We start from the raw sequence: 19,414 nt of genomic DNA, 5'->3' as shown, positions 1-19,414 counted from the left end.
TGGTGGACGTAGCCCGGAATGGTTGGGTGAACCACGTTAAACCCTGTGTCTCTTTTATGATGTGTATCTGCTGTTGTTTGTCTTTGGTTTAGCTGTATGCTCCAACAAGTGGTATCAGAGCAATGTTGGAGTGCTGGTGCTGTTGATTGCTGTCCAACTGCGTGGAGGGAACAAATCTGCGTGTAGGTGGAGTTTTTGAAGCGTGTGGCTGCCCGTAACGCTGCTGTTGTATTACAACGGAGTGCGTTGTGGAGACTGCTGTTGTATTACAGCGGTGTTGCGTTGTGGAAACTGCTGTCGTATTACAGCGGAGTGCGTTGTGGAGACTGCTGTTGTATTACAGCGGTGTTGCGTTGTGGAAACTGCTGGCGTATTACAGTGGAGTGCGTAGTGCATTAACCTGCAACGTTGCCACCAGAAAACGATTGCACTTGCTGCGTGGAGGTATTTTCAAACTTGTTTATGCTGGCGTAGCAACGTGCTGGAGCTTTTTCTTACCTGCGTGGAGTTCTGGATATCGAAACAGCGAGTAGCTCAAAGTCAATAGAAAGGCGGGCAGCTGGTGCGTGTTAATGAGTTGCGTGCTGGTGATGCGGAGGCATTGCGTGCTGGTGATTGTGCGTGCTGGTGATGCGGAGGCATTGCAGTAACGATTATATTTCAGCGCCAAGGAATTCTATTTTGGTGAAGCGGATCAGTCCTTACATTGGTGGTTCGAGCTATTTTTTATGGTGTGCTGCGGATTGGCGTGGGATTTGTTAATACAGTCGCGCCAACCAACTGAAATGGCGCGGATGCTATGCAATTAAGTGCGCCAATGCACTAATTTGCTGCTCAGCGCGTATTTTCAAGGTATAATCGCGCCATTTTGTCAACACTTAAAGCGTTTTTTAAATGGCGCGGTTCTTGTGGTCATCAGCAAGCGCCAATTTTTTTAAAAATTGAAATCTGAGATTCAATCAGCAAAGTAAAGGGGGTTGTTTTTTTTTTAAATAAAGGCGAAGGTAAACTAAGGCATAGGCATTTATTGAGATTCAATTTTTTTTTTTTAAATTGGAATTGGAGATTCTTTGTTTTTTAAAACGAGATGGCAAAAACTCAGAGTGCCCGATTTGAAATCGAGAAATTTAATGGCAAAAATAATTTCGAGATCTGGAAGGTAAAGATGCATGATCTGCTAGTACAACAAGGCGTGGCGAAGGCGCTGTTGGGCAGATCCAAACTGCCTTACCCCGTGACAGATGATGAGTGGAATGAATTGGATGGAAGAGCCTTGAGCGGAATTCGATTGTGTTTGGCTGATGATGTTTTATTTAACATCGTGTCAGAGAAGACTGCAGCTGGTTTGTGGACGAAGTTGGAGAAGCTGTATATGACGAAATCCTTGACAAATCGGATTCTCCTGAAGCGGCAGCTATACAGTCTGCGAATGAAGGAAGGTACTTCCATTACTGACCATTTGAATGTTTTTAATACTTTAATGGTGCAATTAGAAAGCATAGAAGTAAAAATTGAAGCCGAGGATAAAGCCATAACTTTATTGTGCTCGTTGCCTGAGTCGTGGGATCATTTTGTCACGTCTATAAGTCTTAGTTCATCTGAAACCATTGAATTTGATGATGTCGTCGGAGCTTTGTTGTCCGAGGAGACCAGGAAGCGGTCGAATGCTGACACCTCTACATTAGAGGCAATGATGGCTAGAGGTCGTTCTAGAGAAAGACGCTCTGGTAAGCGCAGCGATTCGCGTTCAAAGTCCAAGGGGAAGAAGAGTAAAGTCAAGTGCTGGTTCTGCGGCAAATCAGGGCATTTGAAGAAGGATTGCTGGAAGCGACAACAAACTTCTAAAGAAGCTTCATCGACAGAAAAGAAGGAAGCGAACACGACTGATACAGGTTCAGCATCTGGTTCAGGTATGAGCGACGAAGTCTTATCAGTTAATTTGTCAAATCATGATCAACATTGGTTGCTAGATTCCGGTGCATCAAACCACATGTGTATTCATAGAGACTGGTTTAAGACATATAGATCAGTGAATGATGGAGTCGTGTACATGGGTAATGATGTCACATCTAATATTGTGGGAATAGGGAGTATACAGTTGTAAATGTTTGATGGGACAACCAAAATGTTAAATGATGTAAGACATGTACCAGATTTAAGAAAAAATCTAATTTCACTGGGGGCACTTGATACAAATGGATATAAAACTGTCATTCAAGGTGGAGTAATGAAAATTTACAAAGGTATTTTACTAGTAATGAAAGCTAAGAAAGTAGGAAATCTGTTTCAGTTAGAAGGAAGAACAGGGTCAGTTCATGTGTCTACCGTGTCTGAACATGACAGTAGTTCCATTCGCCTATGGCATCAGAGGTTGGGCCATATGAGCGAAAGAGGGTTAAAGATTTTGGCTGATCGCAAGTTACTTCCTAATCTAAGATCTGGAAAGTTAGATTTCTGTAAACATTGTCTGTTTGGCAAACAAAGTAAGCAAAAATTTAAAATAGGCAAACATACTAGTAAAGGCATACTTGATTATATCCATTCAGATGTTTGGGGACCAGCCCCTACAACCTCATATGGTGGCTCGTCTTATTTTGTATCATTTATTGATGACTTTTCTAGGAAAGTATGGGTCTACATGTTGAAAAGGAAGTCTGATGTGTTTTCAGTTTTCAAGCAGTTTAGAGCATTGGTAGAAAACAGCACTGGTAGAACAATAAAATGTTTAAGAACTGACAATGGTGGTGAAACTTCCAAGGAGTTTGACAACTATTGCAAGGATGCAGGGATCGAGAGACATAAGACCACGGTTTATACTCCTCAGCAAAATGGAGTTGCTAAACGCATGAACATGACTCTTCTAGAGAGAGCAAGGAGTATGCTGATAACGCCGGGTTGCAAAAGGAATTGTGGACGGAAGCGGTGGCAACAGCTTGTTATGTGATAAATCGATCTCCATCAACGGCGATAGGCTGCAAGATTCCGCAAGAGGTATGGAAAGGACACCCTTGTGACTATTCTAAACTCAGAGTGTTTGGTTGTGATGCATATGCTCTAGTGCCTAAACATCAGCGAACTAAATTAGATCCAAAATCGAAAAGGTATGTCTTTGTTGGGTATGGTGATGGAACAAAGGGATTTAGATTGTGGGATCCTACTACCCGCAAAATCATCATCAACAGAGATGTAAAGTTTGATGAATCCTCTCTTGTACAGTTAGATGTAGATAATAAATTGAAACAGGATGATGTATCTGATTTCCAGCACATTCAGTTTGACAGCACTTCTAATGATAGTCATGATGACCATAGTTCAGATTCTAGTCATGAACAGGTTTTAGAATCAGATTATGAATAGGGTTCAGATGGAGGTCATGAACAGGTCTCAGATGGCGATCATGAAGAAGTTCCTACAGATGATAGACAGCCAATTGTGGAAGCACCAGAAACATCCTTAAGGAGGTCTACAAGGATCAAACGTCCTCCGAGAAGGTATGATGATTATGTTACTTCAGTTGCTTTGACCGCTAACGATGATGAACCTTTGTGTTATCAGGAAGCTGTAGAAGGTTCAAAAAGTGACAAATGGAAAGCAGCCATGAAGGAAGAAATGATGGCCTTAGGTAAGAATGGCACATGGGATCTGGTTGAACTTCCCAAAGGCCGGAAAACTGTGGGATGTAAGTGGGTGTTCAAGGTGAAACGGGGTGTGAATGATTCAGAGGACAGATACAAAGCAAGGCTGGTTGCAAAAGGATTTGCTCAGAAAGCTGGCATAGACTTTCATGAGATATTTTCACCAGTTGTTAAAATTGTTTCAATTAGAATTGTGTTAGTGTTAGTTGCTTTGCTTGATTAAGAATTACAACAACTAGATGTTAAGACTGCGTTTTTACATGGTGATTTAGATGAGGAAATTTATATGGAACAACCGGAAGGGTTTGTTCAGCATCGCAATAAGAAATTTGTCTGCAGGCTCAAGAAGTCATTATATGGCCTGAAGCAGTCGCCTCGGCAGTGGTATAAGAAGTTTGATTCTTTCATGTTGAGTCAGAAATATGTAAGAAGTGAATATGATCATTGTGTTTATTTTAAGCAGTTAAGTAATGGCATGTTCATTATCTTAGTGTTGTATGTTGACGATATGCTTTTAGCAAGCAAAAGCATTGAAGAAATCAACAGGTTGAAGACTCAGATGGCAAGGACGTTTGATATGAAAGATCTAGGAGCAGCAAGACAGATTTTGGGCATGGAGATTTTCAGAGACAGGGGCAATGGTAAGCTGTGGCTATCACAACAGAAGTATGTTGAGAAAATACTTTTGAGGTTTGGTATGAACAATGTGAAGCCTGTGTCAGTCCCTTTAGCTTCCCATTTCAAGCTTTCTTCCAGTTTATGTCCTAATACAGATGAAGAAAAGGATTATATGTCTCGAATTCCATATGCCAATGTAGTAGGATGTTTGATGTATGCGATGGTGTGTACGCGACCAGATATTTCACATGCAGTTGGGGTTGTCAGCAGGTATATGGCAAATCCGGGTAAAGAACACTGGTCAACAGTGAAATGGGTGCTTCGGTATTTGAGAGGCACAAGTAGTTATTGTATTACTTACAATAAGAGTAGTGAATCTGTTTGCGGATATGTTGATTCTGATTTTGCAGGTGATTTGGATAAGAGAAGGTCAACTTCAGGGTATGTCTTTACTCTTGCAGGTGGAGCTATTAGCTGGATGTCAAAGCTACAAAACATTGTTGCTTTATCCACTACTGAAGCAGAATACATTGCTGCTTCGCATGCTTGCAAAGAGGCGGTTTGGTTGAAAGGTTTGCTTGGTGAGTTTGGTAGGTTACAGGACAACATCAGGTTACTTTGTGATAGTCAAAGTGCAATACATTTGGCTAAGAATCCGGCCTATCATAGTAAATCAAAGCATATTCCAATTAAGTACCATTTTGTAAGACAGGTTATCACTGAAAGGGGAGTCTCTCTTGAAAAGGTGCATACAAAGGAAAACTGTGCAGACATGTTCGTGAAACCAGTTTTGTTGGAGAAGCTACGCTGGTGTTTGGCATCTCTTGGCTTGCAGAAAAGATAAAATAATAAACAAACAGGGCATCAGGCTAATTGTTGTCAAGGTGGAGATTGTTGAGATTTTCTGTTTTAAATAAAATAGGCAAAAATCCCAGTGTGTGACAACAATAGAAATTTGTTGCTGGATTAGCTCCAGGTTGTTGGGAGAGAATTAATGCATCCTAAATTTGATGTGAGAGGCAGTTAGATTCTCCTTGCTATAAAATAGGTATCCATACGGATAGTTTGGGTTGTGAGAGTGTGTGAGGATTTGATTAATTATGTAATCTCCTGTTTTGATTAATAAACATTGCCGATGCCTATGTTTGGTGGACGTAGCCCAGAATGGTTGGGTGAACCACGTTAAACCTTGTGTCTCTTTTATGATGTGTATCTGTTGTTGTTTGTTTTTGGTTTAGCTGTATGCTCCAACAGAAGGGAGAGGCTTCTGAGACCAAGGTTGCGCCAGCAAGGGCAGAGAAAGAAGTGGAGACAGATCATCACTGTGCCATGAGTGCTCACACGCCGCTTGAGCGAAAGTGGGGAGACATCGAGCTATAGTTAGACGGACTACAGGCGATGTGGGGCATGATCCTCGAGGTACCCAACCTCTTGGATTATAACTTGCTACGGGAGCCCCAAAGAGGAGTAGCAGGCCTGGCGGATGTTGGTAGAGACGGATGCAGATGGAGCGACAAAGGGAGCTACAGTGCAGGAGTCCCAGGACAATGTGAGGCAGCGGTGCGAGATGCATAGAGTTGTTGCAGCAGCGCAGAGGTCAGAGAGGGAGCACTTGTCAGCGACAGAGGTAGCTTCAGCATGGGGAGTGTTTCTAGCCTAACGGAGATGTCAGAGTTGGGAGATCAGTTACTTACTTCTCAATAACTGAGTTGCAGTTCAACAGTTAGCAGTGTCAGTGCTATGGGCAGCACGATGCAGCATGATGAGAGGGGCTGCCATACAGATACAACAGTGGCAGTGGCAGGGCTATGGGGAATAGTACATGATGCAACAGTGCAAAGGATGTTGAGCAATAGGCCTAGCATCAGCATAGGGACCGATGCCAGAGGATCAGGGTGATGCTCAGTGAGGAGTATTACTAGAGCACAGTCGTCGCTAAAAGGGAGTGTTGATATGTGGTAGCATCGGATGTGCTCTAGCCATGAAAATTGGTGGAGAGGCTAAAGCACATGAGATCTCCAATACCCAGAAATGGTTTGGGCAGATTCTAAACAGTTTGGGAGATATTAAAATAATTAATATTTTTAATGGAGTCCCTAAGTCTAAACTTAGGGAAAATAAAATATTAATGTGAATTAATATAAAACTGTGTTAGAAGGGTCCAAAAGTCATGGATCAAGCCAGAGTTAATCTTAGCCATTGATTAGGGACTTAATCTCAGCCGTTGAATTGTCAACGAGAAAAGTATAAGAGGAGGCTTGAGGGTCACTTGGAGAACACACCGAGTTGATCAAGATTTCGATTTTCTGGGGTAGGGTTTGTTGAGGAAGTCGAAAGAGTGATCAGAGTTGCAGCTGAGGGGCAGTGAATACAGAAGCAGAGAAGCAGAGATAGCACCAAGAGGATCAGCACAGACACTGGGAGAGAGGGACGCAGAGGTAGCTAGAGGTTCACGCAGAGCCAGCCAGGGCTCACGCAGAGGAAGCCAAGAGCTGCTCAGTGCCTCAAAGAGCCAACGTGGGTGACACAAAGGCTCTAAGGGCTGACGCAGTGTCTTCGGAGGTTGACGCAGGGCGAGCTAGGGTGACGCTGGGGTTTTTGTGGGCAGATTAGAGTTGTGAGCTGTTGGAGTGTTTATCCGGGGTTTCAGCCGAAACATTTGTCTCCGACTGAGAGGTACTACTGCTGAGATTATTCTCTGTTGGGTGAGCCAGTTTTGGCACCCAAATTGTATTCTGAAGCTGCTTAATAATTAAAAACCCTTAGATAGCTGCATCGGTTTTCCCGCATTGGGTTTTTCCAGGGACATTGGTCCAAAAACAACGGTGTCACTTGTGTGCTTGTTTTGTTTCCTTCAGTTGATGATTAGTAATGTGTTGAGCATGTACTTGTATTTATTTTCAGTATTTACATGGTAAATAACTTGTTAATTAATCAGAACAAGTAGGCAGAAATAAATCAGAAAGTACATGAAGGATTTCTAATAGTTAGACTTATAAATTCCAACACTTAGTCAATGTCCTCGGCTCATTACAGACTTTCACCGATGGGAGGATTCCCGGTATAAGGGAAATCACTTGAATGGTATGATCAATGGCAAGGTATGATGTGATTTCCAAGCCCCATTCAAAGGAGAGACTCAAATAATGGCTCAATGCTTCAAAAGAAGCTTAATGGCTCTCCAAGAAAGGCTTATGAGGAGACCTAGACCTAGGAGGAAGGGTTATTCAATTACAAAGGATACTCCTAGACCTAAGGCTTCCTAAGGAGGCAAGACCTCTCTAAGGGTTTGTAAGATGACTACCATATAAGGGTTTGACACCACGAGAGAGACCTATGGAAAATCCAAGCAAGGCCTAGGGCTTGGAATGATTACGAAAGGAATGATCTCCAATGAGATTTCTAGGTCAAGCAAGGATGAGAAAGGTCCAAAGAATGATTAAATTCTTTTGAGTTTTCAAGAGAAATGGCTTTTGGAATGCTGCTGACCAAAAACATTTTAAGGGTAGAATCAATGTTGGAGCTAGGGATGGAGATTTCTCTCAAATTGGCCACAAGAATTGCTTCAAATTCAGAGGGCTAAAGAGGACACTACAACACAGTAGCTGACCAATTCGCTTTCAAAAAGACCCCTCCTAAAGCAATTCGCACTAGGCCCTAGATGACCTAGGCTTAGAGCAGAAATTTGTGAGAGTTGAAAAGAAAAGGGTTTTAGGTTGATCACCTAGGATTAAGATGAGTGCCTTATGAATTAAGAGAAATGGAGTCAAGGTTTTCCTTTGATGAAAGAACTTCGCTCTATCAAGGAGACCTATGCAGCTTTCGCTAACCCTAAATATCCAGCGACTTGAATATAATAGATGTTTATACTTCATTTGACAAAGGTTGATGGATATTCGAGGATGCAATATGCAAAACGAGCTTCTAGGAACACTCATTCACATTATCTTTGATTAATGCATGCAATACTTCAATAATATTAGTGTTTTTTTTGAAATTTGCATTATATTAGGGCACATACAAGATCATGACAAGATATTCCATACATTATACATGTTAAAAATATAGCATCAAATAACACTTACAAGATAATGCGAGTATATCCATCCATCAAATTTGAAAATAGAAGCTCCAAGACAAGATAATGAAATTCCCAAACATCAAAATGCATCAATAACATCCAATTTCGTCCATCAATTGCAGGTCCGAATTCTACAAGAGAAATCCCAATCCAAATGATGATGAGTTACAAAATGAGGCTCTCTTTCAATTTACATGAGTGTAATTGGCCTAATAAAGCCCCTAAAAGTATTTTAATGTGTAAATAACAATCCTATTGGTGACAAGCTCACCAAATAGCTCAAATGTGCTAACTAAGCCATCCAACTTAGGCCAAAAATGGTACAATAATTTCAAAAGAGTGCCATGGAAGGCCAAATAGACTCCTCAAGCATCATGATGAGTGATAGGGCTCCATAAACAATGGTCAAGAGGATGGCCCCTTGATCTCCATGCAAAACACGAAGTGGTGCTCCAAGGTGCCCCTTGGGCACAAGAAATGGTCTCATGGGTCTCCAATTGGTTCAAACATGTCGATGCTCCATCAATAAGGACCAGAATGATAACATGTGTCCTCCTATGTCTCTCCGGATGAGACAAAACCCCATCTAGGCCCTAGATCAACTACCAAGTGTTAGGTGCAAATGTGTGGCTGGTTAGGCAATGTGGTCCAAGTGCATCATCATCTCTGCATGAATGGGAACGAACAAGCAATGTATGGTGCTGAAGAAGCCGATAGCGTGGCAATCAATGCTCTGCTATGATGGAGGCCCATGGTTCTCAACACTCACCCTATAAGTGCCATTATGACCCTCTGTATGGCCTGGACCCCATATAGGGAGACCAAGTCCAAATGGAGACCCACTTGCAATCCTGTATAAGATCCAATGCATCTCCTCACCTTCCAGTACAACAATCCATTAGTGCAATTGAGTAAATAAGCTTGCTAACCAGGGGCAAAAGTGGACACTTCATAGTGGCATGCCCTTCCAAATGGGCTTTAGAGTGCGCAGGTGTCACCAAGCTCAACAAGAGATGTTAATAAAATACCCTATTAAGTGGTTTCAACCTCTAAGGGAGTAACATGTCTATGGTATATCCATCAAATGGGAGGTGTCATAAAAAACGATGGTGGAATGGAGTGGGGCAACAAAGAAGGCTCCAAGCCACATGCCATTGTACAAGGGTAGCTATAATGAGGGAAGCCCACACATTGGGTGTATAGATGTAGGAGGGAGTAATTGTGGTACATGAGTTACCTTGGCCTTTGTTTTTCCACCCTTATTCATATGCCTTTTATTGATTTTTCTTTCTTTTAACAGCTCGAGGCTCTAGGGAATGAGAGCATGATGTGTATGATAAAGTAGTGATTAGTGATTACCCCCTTAAGGTTGGGTAGTTGATTGCCCACTAGGGGTTGGGACAATTATGAGTTCCTTAATGATGCAGGGGCACTCATAGGGGCCATATGAACTTGGGTGATGGCCATAATGATAGTGGGTAGAGCTCATGTTTGGCTTGTCCACGTGCTAAATTCTTATGTCCCAGCCATCTTTAGCATTTTGTGGTACATTTCCTGTTATAAGTGGCCAAATTATGCTTTTAACTTCTTTTTAGTTGCATCAACCTCTGGGGCATTGTTGTAGGCCCGACCCAAAGTGTGGACAAGGGGAGGGGGAGGCTAACTCCTTGTGGATTCAATGGACAAATGTGGACCCAGATGGGAAAAGTGTGAAACGGGTTATAACGAGTGGAGGGGAGTGAGATATATGGTACCGTGAGGCAGAACCACGCAACCAAAATAAGGGTTTCCCATGTACTGCCACTCTTAAAGCTAGTATCCAATATAGGAAATTCCACAGGACTAGGATACAAGAACCACCAAGTTGGGACAAGGGAACAATAATACATTCCAAGCCCATTTTTTCTGCAGAATCCCTCCACTAATCCATGTTCAAATGTGTCCAAGAAAAACAAGCATAAACACCCAGTTACATAATGAAAAGCCATACCTTTGGGGTTGGAAGGCCCACCTTCAAACATATGATCATAATAGATGGGTGAGGGCACATAATGGTTGGCTGTGGTGGCGGAGAATGGTGACACATCTAGCTATCTGGTGGCTGCAAGTGGCTGCTGGCTGCCGGTTGAAGACAAACCTAGGAGAAAAATTCTCCTATAGGGGTCACCAATTGATGGTGGGTAATAAAACCATGGTGGAAGCACCAATTTCCGATGCGCTACACTATAATGCTTTTGCCACTTCATGGTTTCATTTTTGTAATATCAAGAGCTTTACACATTTACTAATCAACTTTTAGAAGAAAGTTGAATCTACCAATTCTAGTCAGCCTATTATTTATTACATGGTGAGTAGGTCTAGGCAATTGAAACTTGTAAGATACAAAGCTGTCTCTTTCTGACTGAATTTTAGAATGGGTTAAAAACATGGAAAAATAAGGCCTTACGATCAAATGCATTTCAAATTCTGCTGCATCTCTAAGCTCCTATTCTTACCAAACCTACAAAGCATCTTAATTTCTTTCTTATATAGATGCCTTAAATTATGTGAGCGATGTTGGCTATTTTATGTAGAACCATTTTGTATTCATGACCCAACGTAGGTGTCATTTTGATGAACATGCCGTTTTGCTGAGTATGATGGTGCCTTAACTATGTCTAATGCAGACATACATGGTACATGTATGCCGATAAAAAATTAAAGCTGGATCTTGCAACTTTATTGCCGAGACTTTCTTCTACCTATATTTGATTTTTAAACATATATGTAGGTTACGGTATCTTTCATTGTATTATTTTTGGCACTTTCTAGGAGTTGCACTGGCACTCCTGCATTGTACTCGTACTGGTTGTACTCTTCAGTCTCTTTGACCTACTTCTGTGGTCATTTGTCAGACATAAATAAAATTATCTTATTGGCCGCTCCCTTGCACAGTATTCAATAATTTGCAAAGGCTTTACGGGTGTGATATTTCAATTAGATGCCTTCAATTTTGCAAAAATATCACTTTATAGATGCATTTACAGATGAATTCTTAAAAATTGAGACATGACGACAACTTGCATAGATGTTTCTCTTCTTGGTTTGCTTCCTGTAGATATTTCTTTTCTTGGTATGCTTCCTGACTATAGTAGTTTGTGTGGAAAGATTCACTTGCCTCAATGCTGAATCCATTGCATTGAAGCTGATCTTGATTCTCAGTTTCTAAGTTTAATATTCAATTCATTTCCTTATTTTAGCTGCTCTTGCTCTTTGTGTCTATATTTTCATTTATTATGTCAGTAAGTATATTTGTATTCAGGTTTTTGACTAAATATGGGACCCTTTATTCATTTGCAGAGCTTTGGTGGTTTCTGTGCTGTTACATATCTAAGCTTTGCCCCAAAGGGTCTCAAACATGTCCTTTTGACAGGAGGCCTTCCACCCATTGATAATGAATGCACTGCAGATACTGTATATAGGGCATGCTACAAGAATGTTTTATTGCAAAACCAGAAGTACTACGAGAGGTTTCCCCAAGACAAAGAAATTATCCGTGAAGTTGTTCTTCACTTAGCAGAGTCTGATGGAATGGGGGTAGGTCACCATTTTTCTGGCAAATGAAATAATGCATTTTTCAATGGTGTGTAATTGCTACTTTATTTATTGGCGACAGTAGAACATGCTGTATAGGTTGTAATATATTATGTTTCTTGTAGGTACCTCTACCATCTGGAGGTCTATTGACCCCATGGGGCCTACAACTTCTTGGTCTCTCAGGTTTGGGTTCTAGTGGTGGTTTTGAACGGTTACATTACATGTATGTGGTTTCAACATTTCTTTGTCTGAAAAGTTGCTGTAGTATCAAAGCAAGAGCAATATACTTTTTTTTCCAAACAGGGTGCTAGTTTCGTAAATAGTAACTCATTATATTTAGTTTTCCAGGTTTGAGAGGGCTTGGGATCCTGTGTTGGTACCTGGAGCTAAAAAACAACTCAGCTATACCTTCAAGAGGGAGGCAAGTGTTTTGATTTTTTTTACTGTTTTTAAATTTCCTGTTCTCTCTTAAACTTTACTTATTGGTATGTTTATTCAACATGAACAACTATAAGATAATACAAGGACAGAAGAGATAATTGATCGAGAGTCACTGCCATGAATGAGAGGTATTGTGACTTTCACATGTCTGTTCACATAGTAACAAGACAGGAGGGTTGAGATACTACTAGAGGAGAGCAGGAAATAAGAGAATAAGAGACCTGATTGCAGTGATAGGAGTCATGAGCCATGACAATGCAACATTCATTCTCAAAAGTATTTTCTTCCTTTGATTTTTCATTCTCTTGCACTGGATTCACATATGTACTACAGAACATTTAGCACCTGTCATGCATAAGTAGGCATATTTTCCCTTGTTATATTGGGCTTTTACGTCATTAATCTGTTTTGGACTGACCTATAGTGCTCCTTAATTCAGGTAGGAAGACACTCTAAGTAGATTTGCATTTCTATATGATAATTTACATAAGAAGTTTAAAGCATGCTTGCATACATCATGTTCATATGGTGTATTGAATCGTGATAGCCTCTTTTTAATCTGTGGCTCTACAGTTTGAAAATTCGATAGACTTTGATACCAATCCCCTTTATATCATGTTGCACGAGATGATATACTGCCAAGTAAGTCATTTCTACCTATTTACCCCAGTGATATTGGTGAAAGACAAATATAAAGCATTATTGTATCCATATTTTTAAGCAGAATTTTAATTTTCATGTCACCATCACAAGATCTTAGAAGAGGGAGACAGAACAGGATGAGTAAGCAGATTTTTGCACTGTTATTTTGGGATGTAGTTCATTCTCTAACGTCATATGAATCTTACACATTTTAGGGAGCTGCATCAAGGTGGTCTGCTCATAGAATCAGAGATGAAACTGGGGATATTTTTGATGCTGTCAAAGCTGCTAAAGAAGGCCGGCCTGTTTTCTTCACAGGAGAGGTATCTTTTGGCAACTCTTCTTATATTCTTTGGCACATGTTATGAAACCAGCCTTTATTTGATATCATATTTCTATATGATTTTGTCTTTCTTTTAAATTTGTTGATTGTTTTGGTCAGACTTTATGAAATAATCTTCAAAACCCTTTTGTAAGAATATGGCCATTTGTGTGGCTATATTTATAACCATTTAATTAGTTTTTAATTTATTATTCTCTACCCTGTTTGGATGTCACTATTTAGATTCTTGTTCCTTTGCCCTATAGTGACACTGTGTGTGTAGACATGGAAAAAATTCAATAAGTAATGAAATTTGTATTTGTAATAACTTAGTCACTGTTGCCTCAAAATCTTGCAGGCTTTGTGAGAGGCCTCACAAGGCAAAGGCTAGACCCTTTCTCAACAATGAAGGAGGTTGCCTCTATCACCTCAGCGATCTTCCTCCTGCTATTTAGTGCAATTGCACCACCAGGGAGTATTCCCAGTGATCACCTAAAGGTATTCTATATTATATGGCTCAAGGTGATGTAGATATAGGCTAGGTGAAGACACTCTTTAATGGACAAAGGCACAATTCTTCCTATAAATTAGTAACATATCATGCATGAAGCCTATAGATGACACGTATGGCCTAGGGTTTTCAAGATTTATAGCAACAAAGATACTTCTAGGCATACATGCATCAAAGAAAGGGTTTACAAAAGATGTAATCAACAAAGGAGAAAGGAAAACCCTCAAATTAAGCCATAAGTTGAAGCCCTAGCCAGGGTTAGGGTTTTTCTAGTGCACAAATTACTTAGAAAATGAGGACGTCAGCCATTTTAGGATAGATTTAACCATGCTAAAGGCTAGATTTTGAGTTAAATGAATCAACAAGGTTAAGATCAAGGCCTATTACCTCCAATGTTCATCTAGCTATGCCCTAATTGAATTTGTCCTATGAATTTGCCCTAGAGACTTGTCTTGAAGGGCTTAGAAAGTAAAAGAAAGAGAAAATATTATGTTTTGAAGATTTTTGACCAACATTTACCAGTGCCTATTTCTACTTGTTTGATGGAGTTCTTAGGGCTAAATTTTAGAGATAATGGACAGATGCTTGGACTAAGGGGAAAAACAATAAACCCCTTGTTTTCACTTGTATAAACTATAGCTATCTTTTTTGTGAGGGGATAAATTAAATAGGGGAAACTCTTCAGGAGTTCCCCTATGGATTTCATGGAAGATAAATTTAACATGCAATAATCAACCAAGATTTTCCATAAATTGTTTGCATTTAGACATGGAACAAAGAAAAACCTTAGCAACAACTAATTACATGAAAAGTAATAAAATCTGCAATAAAACTTACAATTCTTCCATGAAATAACCTTCTTTCAATCCCCAATAAACATATCCAAGTCAAAAACCAATTTCCAACAGAAATAACACCATAAAGATCACATCTCCACAAGTAGTGTGTTTACACACTGCTAAGTCGAGCTATCTAAAGGAGGCCGAAATCCAAGGGTGATGATGGAAGAATACACATGAGTGATCCTCTATTTAGAATATATATGAGGTCAATCTCTCATAATTATTAGCCCTAAAATCCTATGACAAGTTTAATTTTGAGTGTACATGAAGAAAATGGGTTACAAGCCAACCCGATAGCTCAACATAACAAAGATAAGCCATGAAATCCCACACATGTGGGTCGAAACTCTCCTCTAGCATGATGTCATTCCCGTTTTGGCAAAAAAATGCTCTAAAAATGCATGGAATGGGAAAAATGAATGTTCAATCATCATAATCAACTCAATGCTTGAGGGGAAGCCCTCAAATCATGTCTCAAAATGCCTCCATCTGTCAAAATCCTACTTTGGGTCCCTATGTCATCTCCAAAGTGGCTAGAAGGGTGACGTGGTACACTCTCTCAAGCATTGGGGCTCCAAGTGCAAGTACAAGCCCTCCCTTTTCATCCTAGGGATGACCATCATCATCTAGAGTCCACATCGAGTCATGATCGTCAAACAGTGTCAAGGTTAGCCTGGGGGGAATGTTGGGTCCGTGTTGCCTCAAAATCTAGTAGGATTTGTGAGATGCCTCAAAAGGAAAGAACTAAAGTAAAATACAACAATGACGTGGAAACTACTATCACCTTAACACTCCACCTTCTACTTTTTAGTGGAATTTCACCACATGGGAGGCTTCCTAGTATATATCACCTAAAGGGTGTTCTAAGTCAATAAGTTCAAGGTGGTGTAATAGAAAAGCTTAGTCAAGGTACTTTTCACTTGGATTAGGGCACAATTCTTTATGCTTAGGGACAATGTACCATGAAATAGGCCTTGATTGAATACTTGAGACCTAAGATTTTAGGATATGATTAAATAAGATTGCATCTAGGTATACAACTATAAGAAAAGGTTTACTTTAAGGTTATAATCAATGATATGGAATGGTAAACCTTCAACAAACCCTAAGTTGAAGCCTTTTTACAAAACTAGGGTTTTATGAGGCCCTAAATTGCCTAGGGTTGATGACCTCAGTTCTAATGAAGAAATTTTCACCAAGGAAGATGCTAGATTTTGAGTCGGTAAGGTCAAACAAGGTGAAAAGGTGCCAAAGCAGCTCCAATGTTTCACAAGCTCAAGCCCTAGTTGAATTTGGCCCTTGCCCTAGCCCTAGTGACTTGCCTTGAAGGGCCAAAAAAGTAAGAGATACATAAAAGATAAAAGTTTTCAAGGATTTTGATCATCAAAAGCGATCCTAGTGCCTTTTCCCTACTTGGGTGATGGAGTCTTAGGAACTTAATGTTGATTTTTAGTAGCATTGGATGTGCTCTAAGTCTCAAAATTTGCAGGGAGGCTTAGACGCATGCATTCTCCAATACCTAGAAATCGTTTTGGGAAATTCCACTCAGAGACAGTTTTATTAAAATAATTAATTGTTTTTAATGGGACCCTAAGTCTAAACTTAGGAAATTAAAATAATTAATGGGTATTAATCTAAATTGTGGGTGTAACTTCTAGAAGAAGACGAGGATCAAGCCAAAATGATCTAAGCCATTGATTAGAAGTTAATCTGCGCCGATGGTTGTCCAACAGATAGATATAAGAAGAGGCTTGAGGGGCACTTGGAGAACACATTGACGGAAGATCAGAAGTTTGATTTTATGAAGCGAAGCAACTGCTAGAGAGATTTTCGATAGTGATCTTTTGTAGAGAGGGGTAGGGATAGTATCCGAATGGAAACCTTTCCCGGTCGGAGAATGCTCAACAGAGAAGAGAGAGAGAGATCTAGTAGAGGCAACGCAAAACCAGAGAGGTTGACGCAGAGCCATGCAGAGGCACCGTAGAAGCCTTGAGGGAGTCCGAAATTTGCTGGAGGGTTCGATTTTTGTAGGTAGAAGCCGGGGTGTGAGATTGAGAGAGAAGAAGTCAAAATCTTAGAGGCAAATTGATCAGCTAGGAAGAGTGACATAGGTCCTAGATAGTGTGACATTGGGTTCACGCAGACACATCGCAGAGTCAGCTAGGGGCTGTTCATTCAAGGGCTGGATCAGCCACGCCTTCCAGTGATAGTGTGAGGTAATCTCACAAATCTCTCTGTCAGTGATGTTTTCTGTAACTGGATTGTATTTAGAAATTACTACTGCACAATAAGAAAACCCTCTGCTTCTACACTGGTTTTCCCGCGTTGGGTTTTTCCAGGGACATTTGTCCAAAAACAATTGTGTAGATGTGTTGTATCTCTTTCTTGTTTCCTCTTATAATTTAAATGGTGTAGACTGCAGTGTATTAGTTTTGATATTTACTGTAGGAAACAATAAGTAACTTGATTCATAAATTAACAAGTAGGAGAAACTTAATCAGTTGCTACAGTAGAAGTTTGGGCATCCAAATTTTCACACTTAAACCATAGAGATATCAAATTTTTGCATGGAGTAACGGGGAAGCCCCTAGTTTTCACTTTCTAACCCTAGTTATCTTTTTTTGAGGCAAGAAATTAACTAGAAAAATACTCACGGGGAGGTTTTCTAGGGAATTCGAGGATAATAGATTATAAATGCAATAGTTTACCAATAATTTCCAATAAACATATGCATTTAAACAAGGAAAAAATTCAAAACCCTAGCAATATTTCATTACATGTAAAACCATAAAAACAAATATAAGTAAATAGTCAAAAGTTATCCAACAACATGTATTATCCGTTTTAATTATTTAGCTAAAAACACCCATAAAATATTGTAGCATAAATTTGTTTTCGAAAATATTAGTAGAATGCAACACAAATCCACATAAATTGCTCTGATACCACTGTAATATTCCTGTTTAATTATTTGGATAAGTTTCGCAACAATCTGTTTAGGGAAGTACACCATAATAAAATTGCACAATTTTACCAACACATAAAACTGCGTGAAAGAAACCATAAATGTTGCAACTTTAGCAAAAATTATATATTAAATGTGGAATATGATATTAAATGCCAAATTTGGATTAGAACCTGATAAAAATATCAAAAAATATCTAAATGGATGATAATAGCTCCTCCAATGTAATGCTCCTACGAGATATTTGATTGATCTCTCCTCGCTAGATCAACTAGATTTTCCTAAGCTCAAGTAGCTCCCGACCTTCCATTAAATCACTAGAAATGAAGCCCAAATTGGAGATTTGGGTGATCCGCATTTCCAACCCACAAATTTTCACTAGATTTGCTCACCAACTGATGCCGATGATGCCCTATGAGGCTTCTTAATGAAATCTCCATCATAGCGAGTAGGGGTTTCATCTAACACACCAAGAAACCCAAGGGTTTTCGTCGTAGGGCTCTCTGAACCTGAAAACAATTTCTCAAAATATTTCCCAGAGAAAATATTCCAAATCCCAAATAGGCCAAATGACTTGCTTTTCCCCTCTTTTAAAGATGTGATGGATCTCTCTTCAACTTTCTAGAAGAACTTTAATTTTATTAATTTATTTTCATTCTAGAAGCTTGTCCGTTTTGTTTAATTTAGGTGAATATTTTTATTTCTTTTTATTTAAGTCACTTTTAATCTTGGGAAATGAATAATCTTCCTTTATGATTCATTTGGTCACTGAAAGTCACTTTTCATCACCTGATCTTGTAGATATCTTCGTCTCGATTCTAATGAACTATTATACTAAGGTGTTTCTCTGAATAACACCTTTAGTATATTTAATTAAAATATTGTTGATTTGGGGTAGCATCTGATGTGCTCTAGCCATGAAAATTGGTGGAGAGGCTAAAGCACATGAGATCTCCAAGACCCAGAAATGGTTTGGGGAAATTCCATCCGGTTATAGAGATATTAAAATAATTAATATTTTTAATGGAGTTCCTAAGTCTAAACTTAGGAAACTTAAAATATTAATGGGTATTAATATAAAACTAGGTGAGAAGGTTCAAAATGACATGGATCAAGCCAAATATAATCTTAGCCGTTGATTAGGACTTAATGTCGACCGCTGAAGACTCAACAGGAAAAGTATAAGAGGAGGCTTGAGGGTTAGTTGGAGATACACCAAGATTGATCAGTTAGTTCGATTTTCTGGAGTGGGGTTTGCTGAGAAAATTCGAACAAGTGATCTGAGTTGCAGCGAGGGGCATTGAGTACATAGCAGAGAGGCAGAGATAGTGCCAGAGGACCAGCGCAATGATTGAAGAGGCTACGCAGAGATAGCAGGAGCCACAAAGAGGCATCTAGAGACTGCGCAGAGGCTGAGGGGCTTGCTTGGGTGACACAGAAGGCCAGAGAGCTGACGCAGAGAGGCAGAGGGTTGACGCAGGGGGTTCCAGAGCTACGCAGAGGCTAGCAGGTTTGACGCGAAGCCTTGGAGAAGCGCCAGAAGGATTTTCGTGGGGCAGACTAGCACTGAGAAGCTGAATATCTGCTTCCGAGAAGAGGTATTACTACCGTGTAGAATTCTCTGTTGGGTGAGCCAGTTTGGCACCCAAGTTATACTCAAGAAAAATGCTTAATAATAAAACCCTCAGAACTGCTTCACTGGTTTTCCCACATTGGGTTTTTTCCGGGGACGATTGTGCAAAAATAACGGTGTCCTTTGTGTGTTTGTCTATTATTTCAAT

The 19,414-nt window shown here is 39.9% G+C and overlaps 1 protein-coding gene across 3 annotated transcripts in view; it reads left to right on the top strand.

Moving 5' to 3' along the window:
• The window catches only part of LOC149159007 (alpha/beta-Hydrolases superfamily protein), a 181,813-nt gene that overhangs the window by 40,952 nt on the left and 121,447 nt on the right, over positions 1-19,414 (top strand). For all 3 annotated transcript variants that reach the window (XM_089436392.1, XM_089436394.1, XM_089436393.1), the window contains exons 5-9: positions 11,674-11,910; positions 12,033-12,133; positions 12,259-12,331; positions 12,925-12,993; positions 13,209-13,316. In XM_089436392.1, the coding sequence (XP_089292518.1) occupies positions 11,674-11,910; positions 12,033-12,133; positions 12,259-12,331; positions 12,925-12,993; positions 13,209-13,316 (588 nt within the window). The remainder of the gene's footprint in view (positions 1-11,673; positions 11,911-12,032; positions 12,134-12,258; positions 12,332-12,924; positions 12,994-13,208; positions 13,317-19,414) is intronic.

This window comes from Pinus tabuliformis, chromosome 5_2 (genome assembly GCF_031772625.1).
Source record: "Pinus tabuliformis cultivar Carrire ecotype Pingquan chromosome 5_2, CPIR1, whole genome shotgun sequence".
Taxonomy (NCBI): domain Eukaryota; kingdom Viridiplantae; phylum Streptophyta; class Pinopsida; order Pinales; family Pinaceae; genus Pinus; species Pinus tabuliformis.
This window is presented reverse-complemented; position numbering and strand designations above follow the sequence as displayed.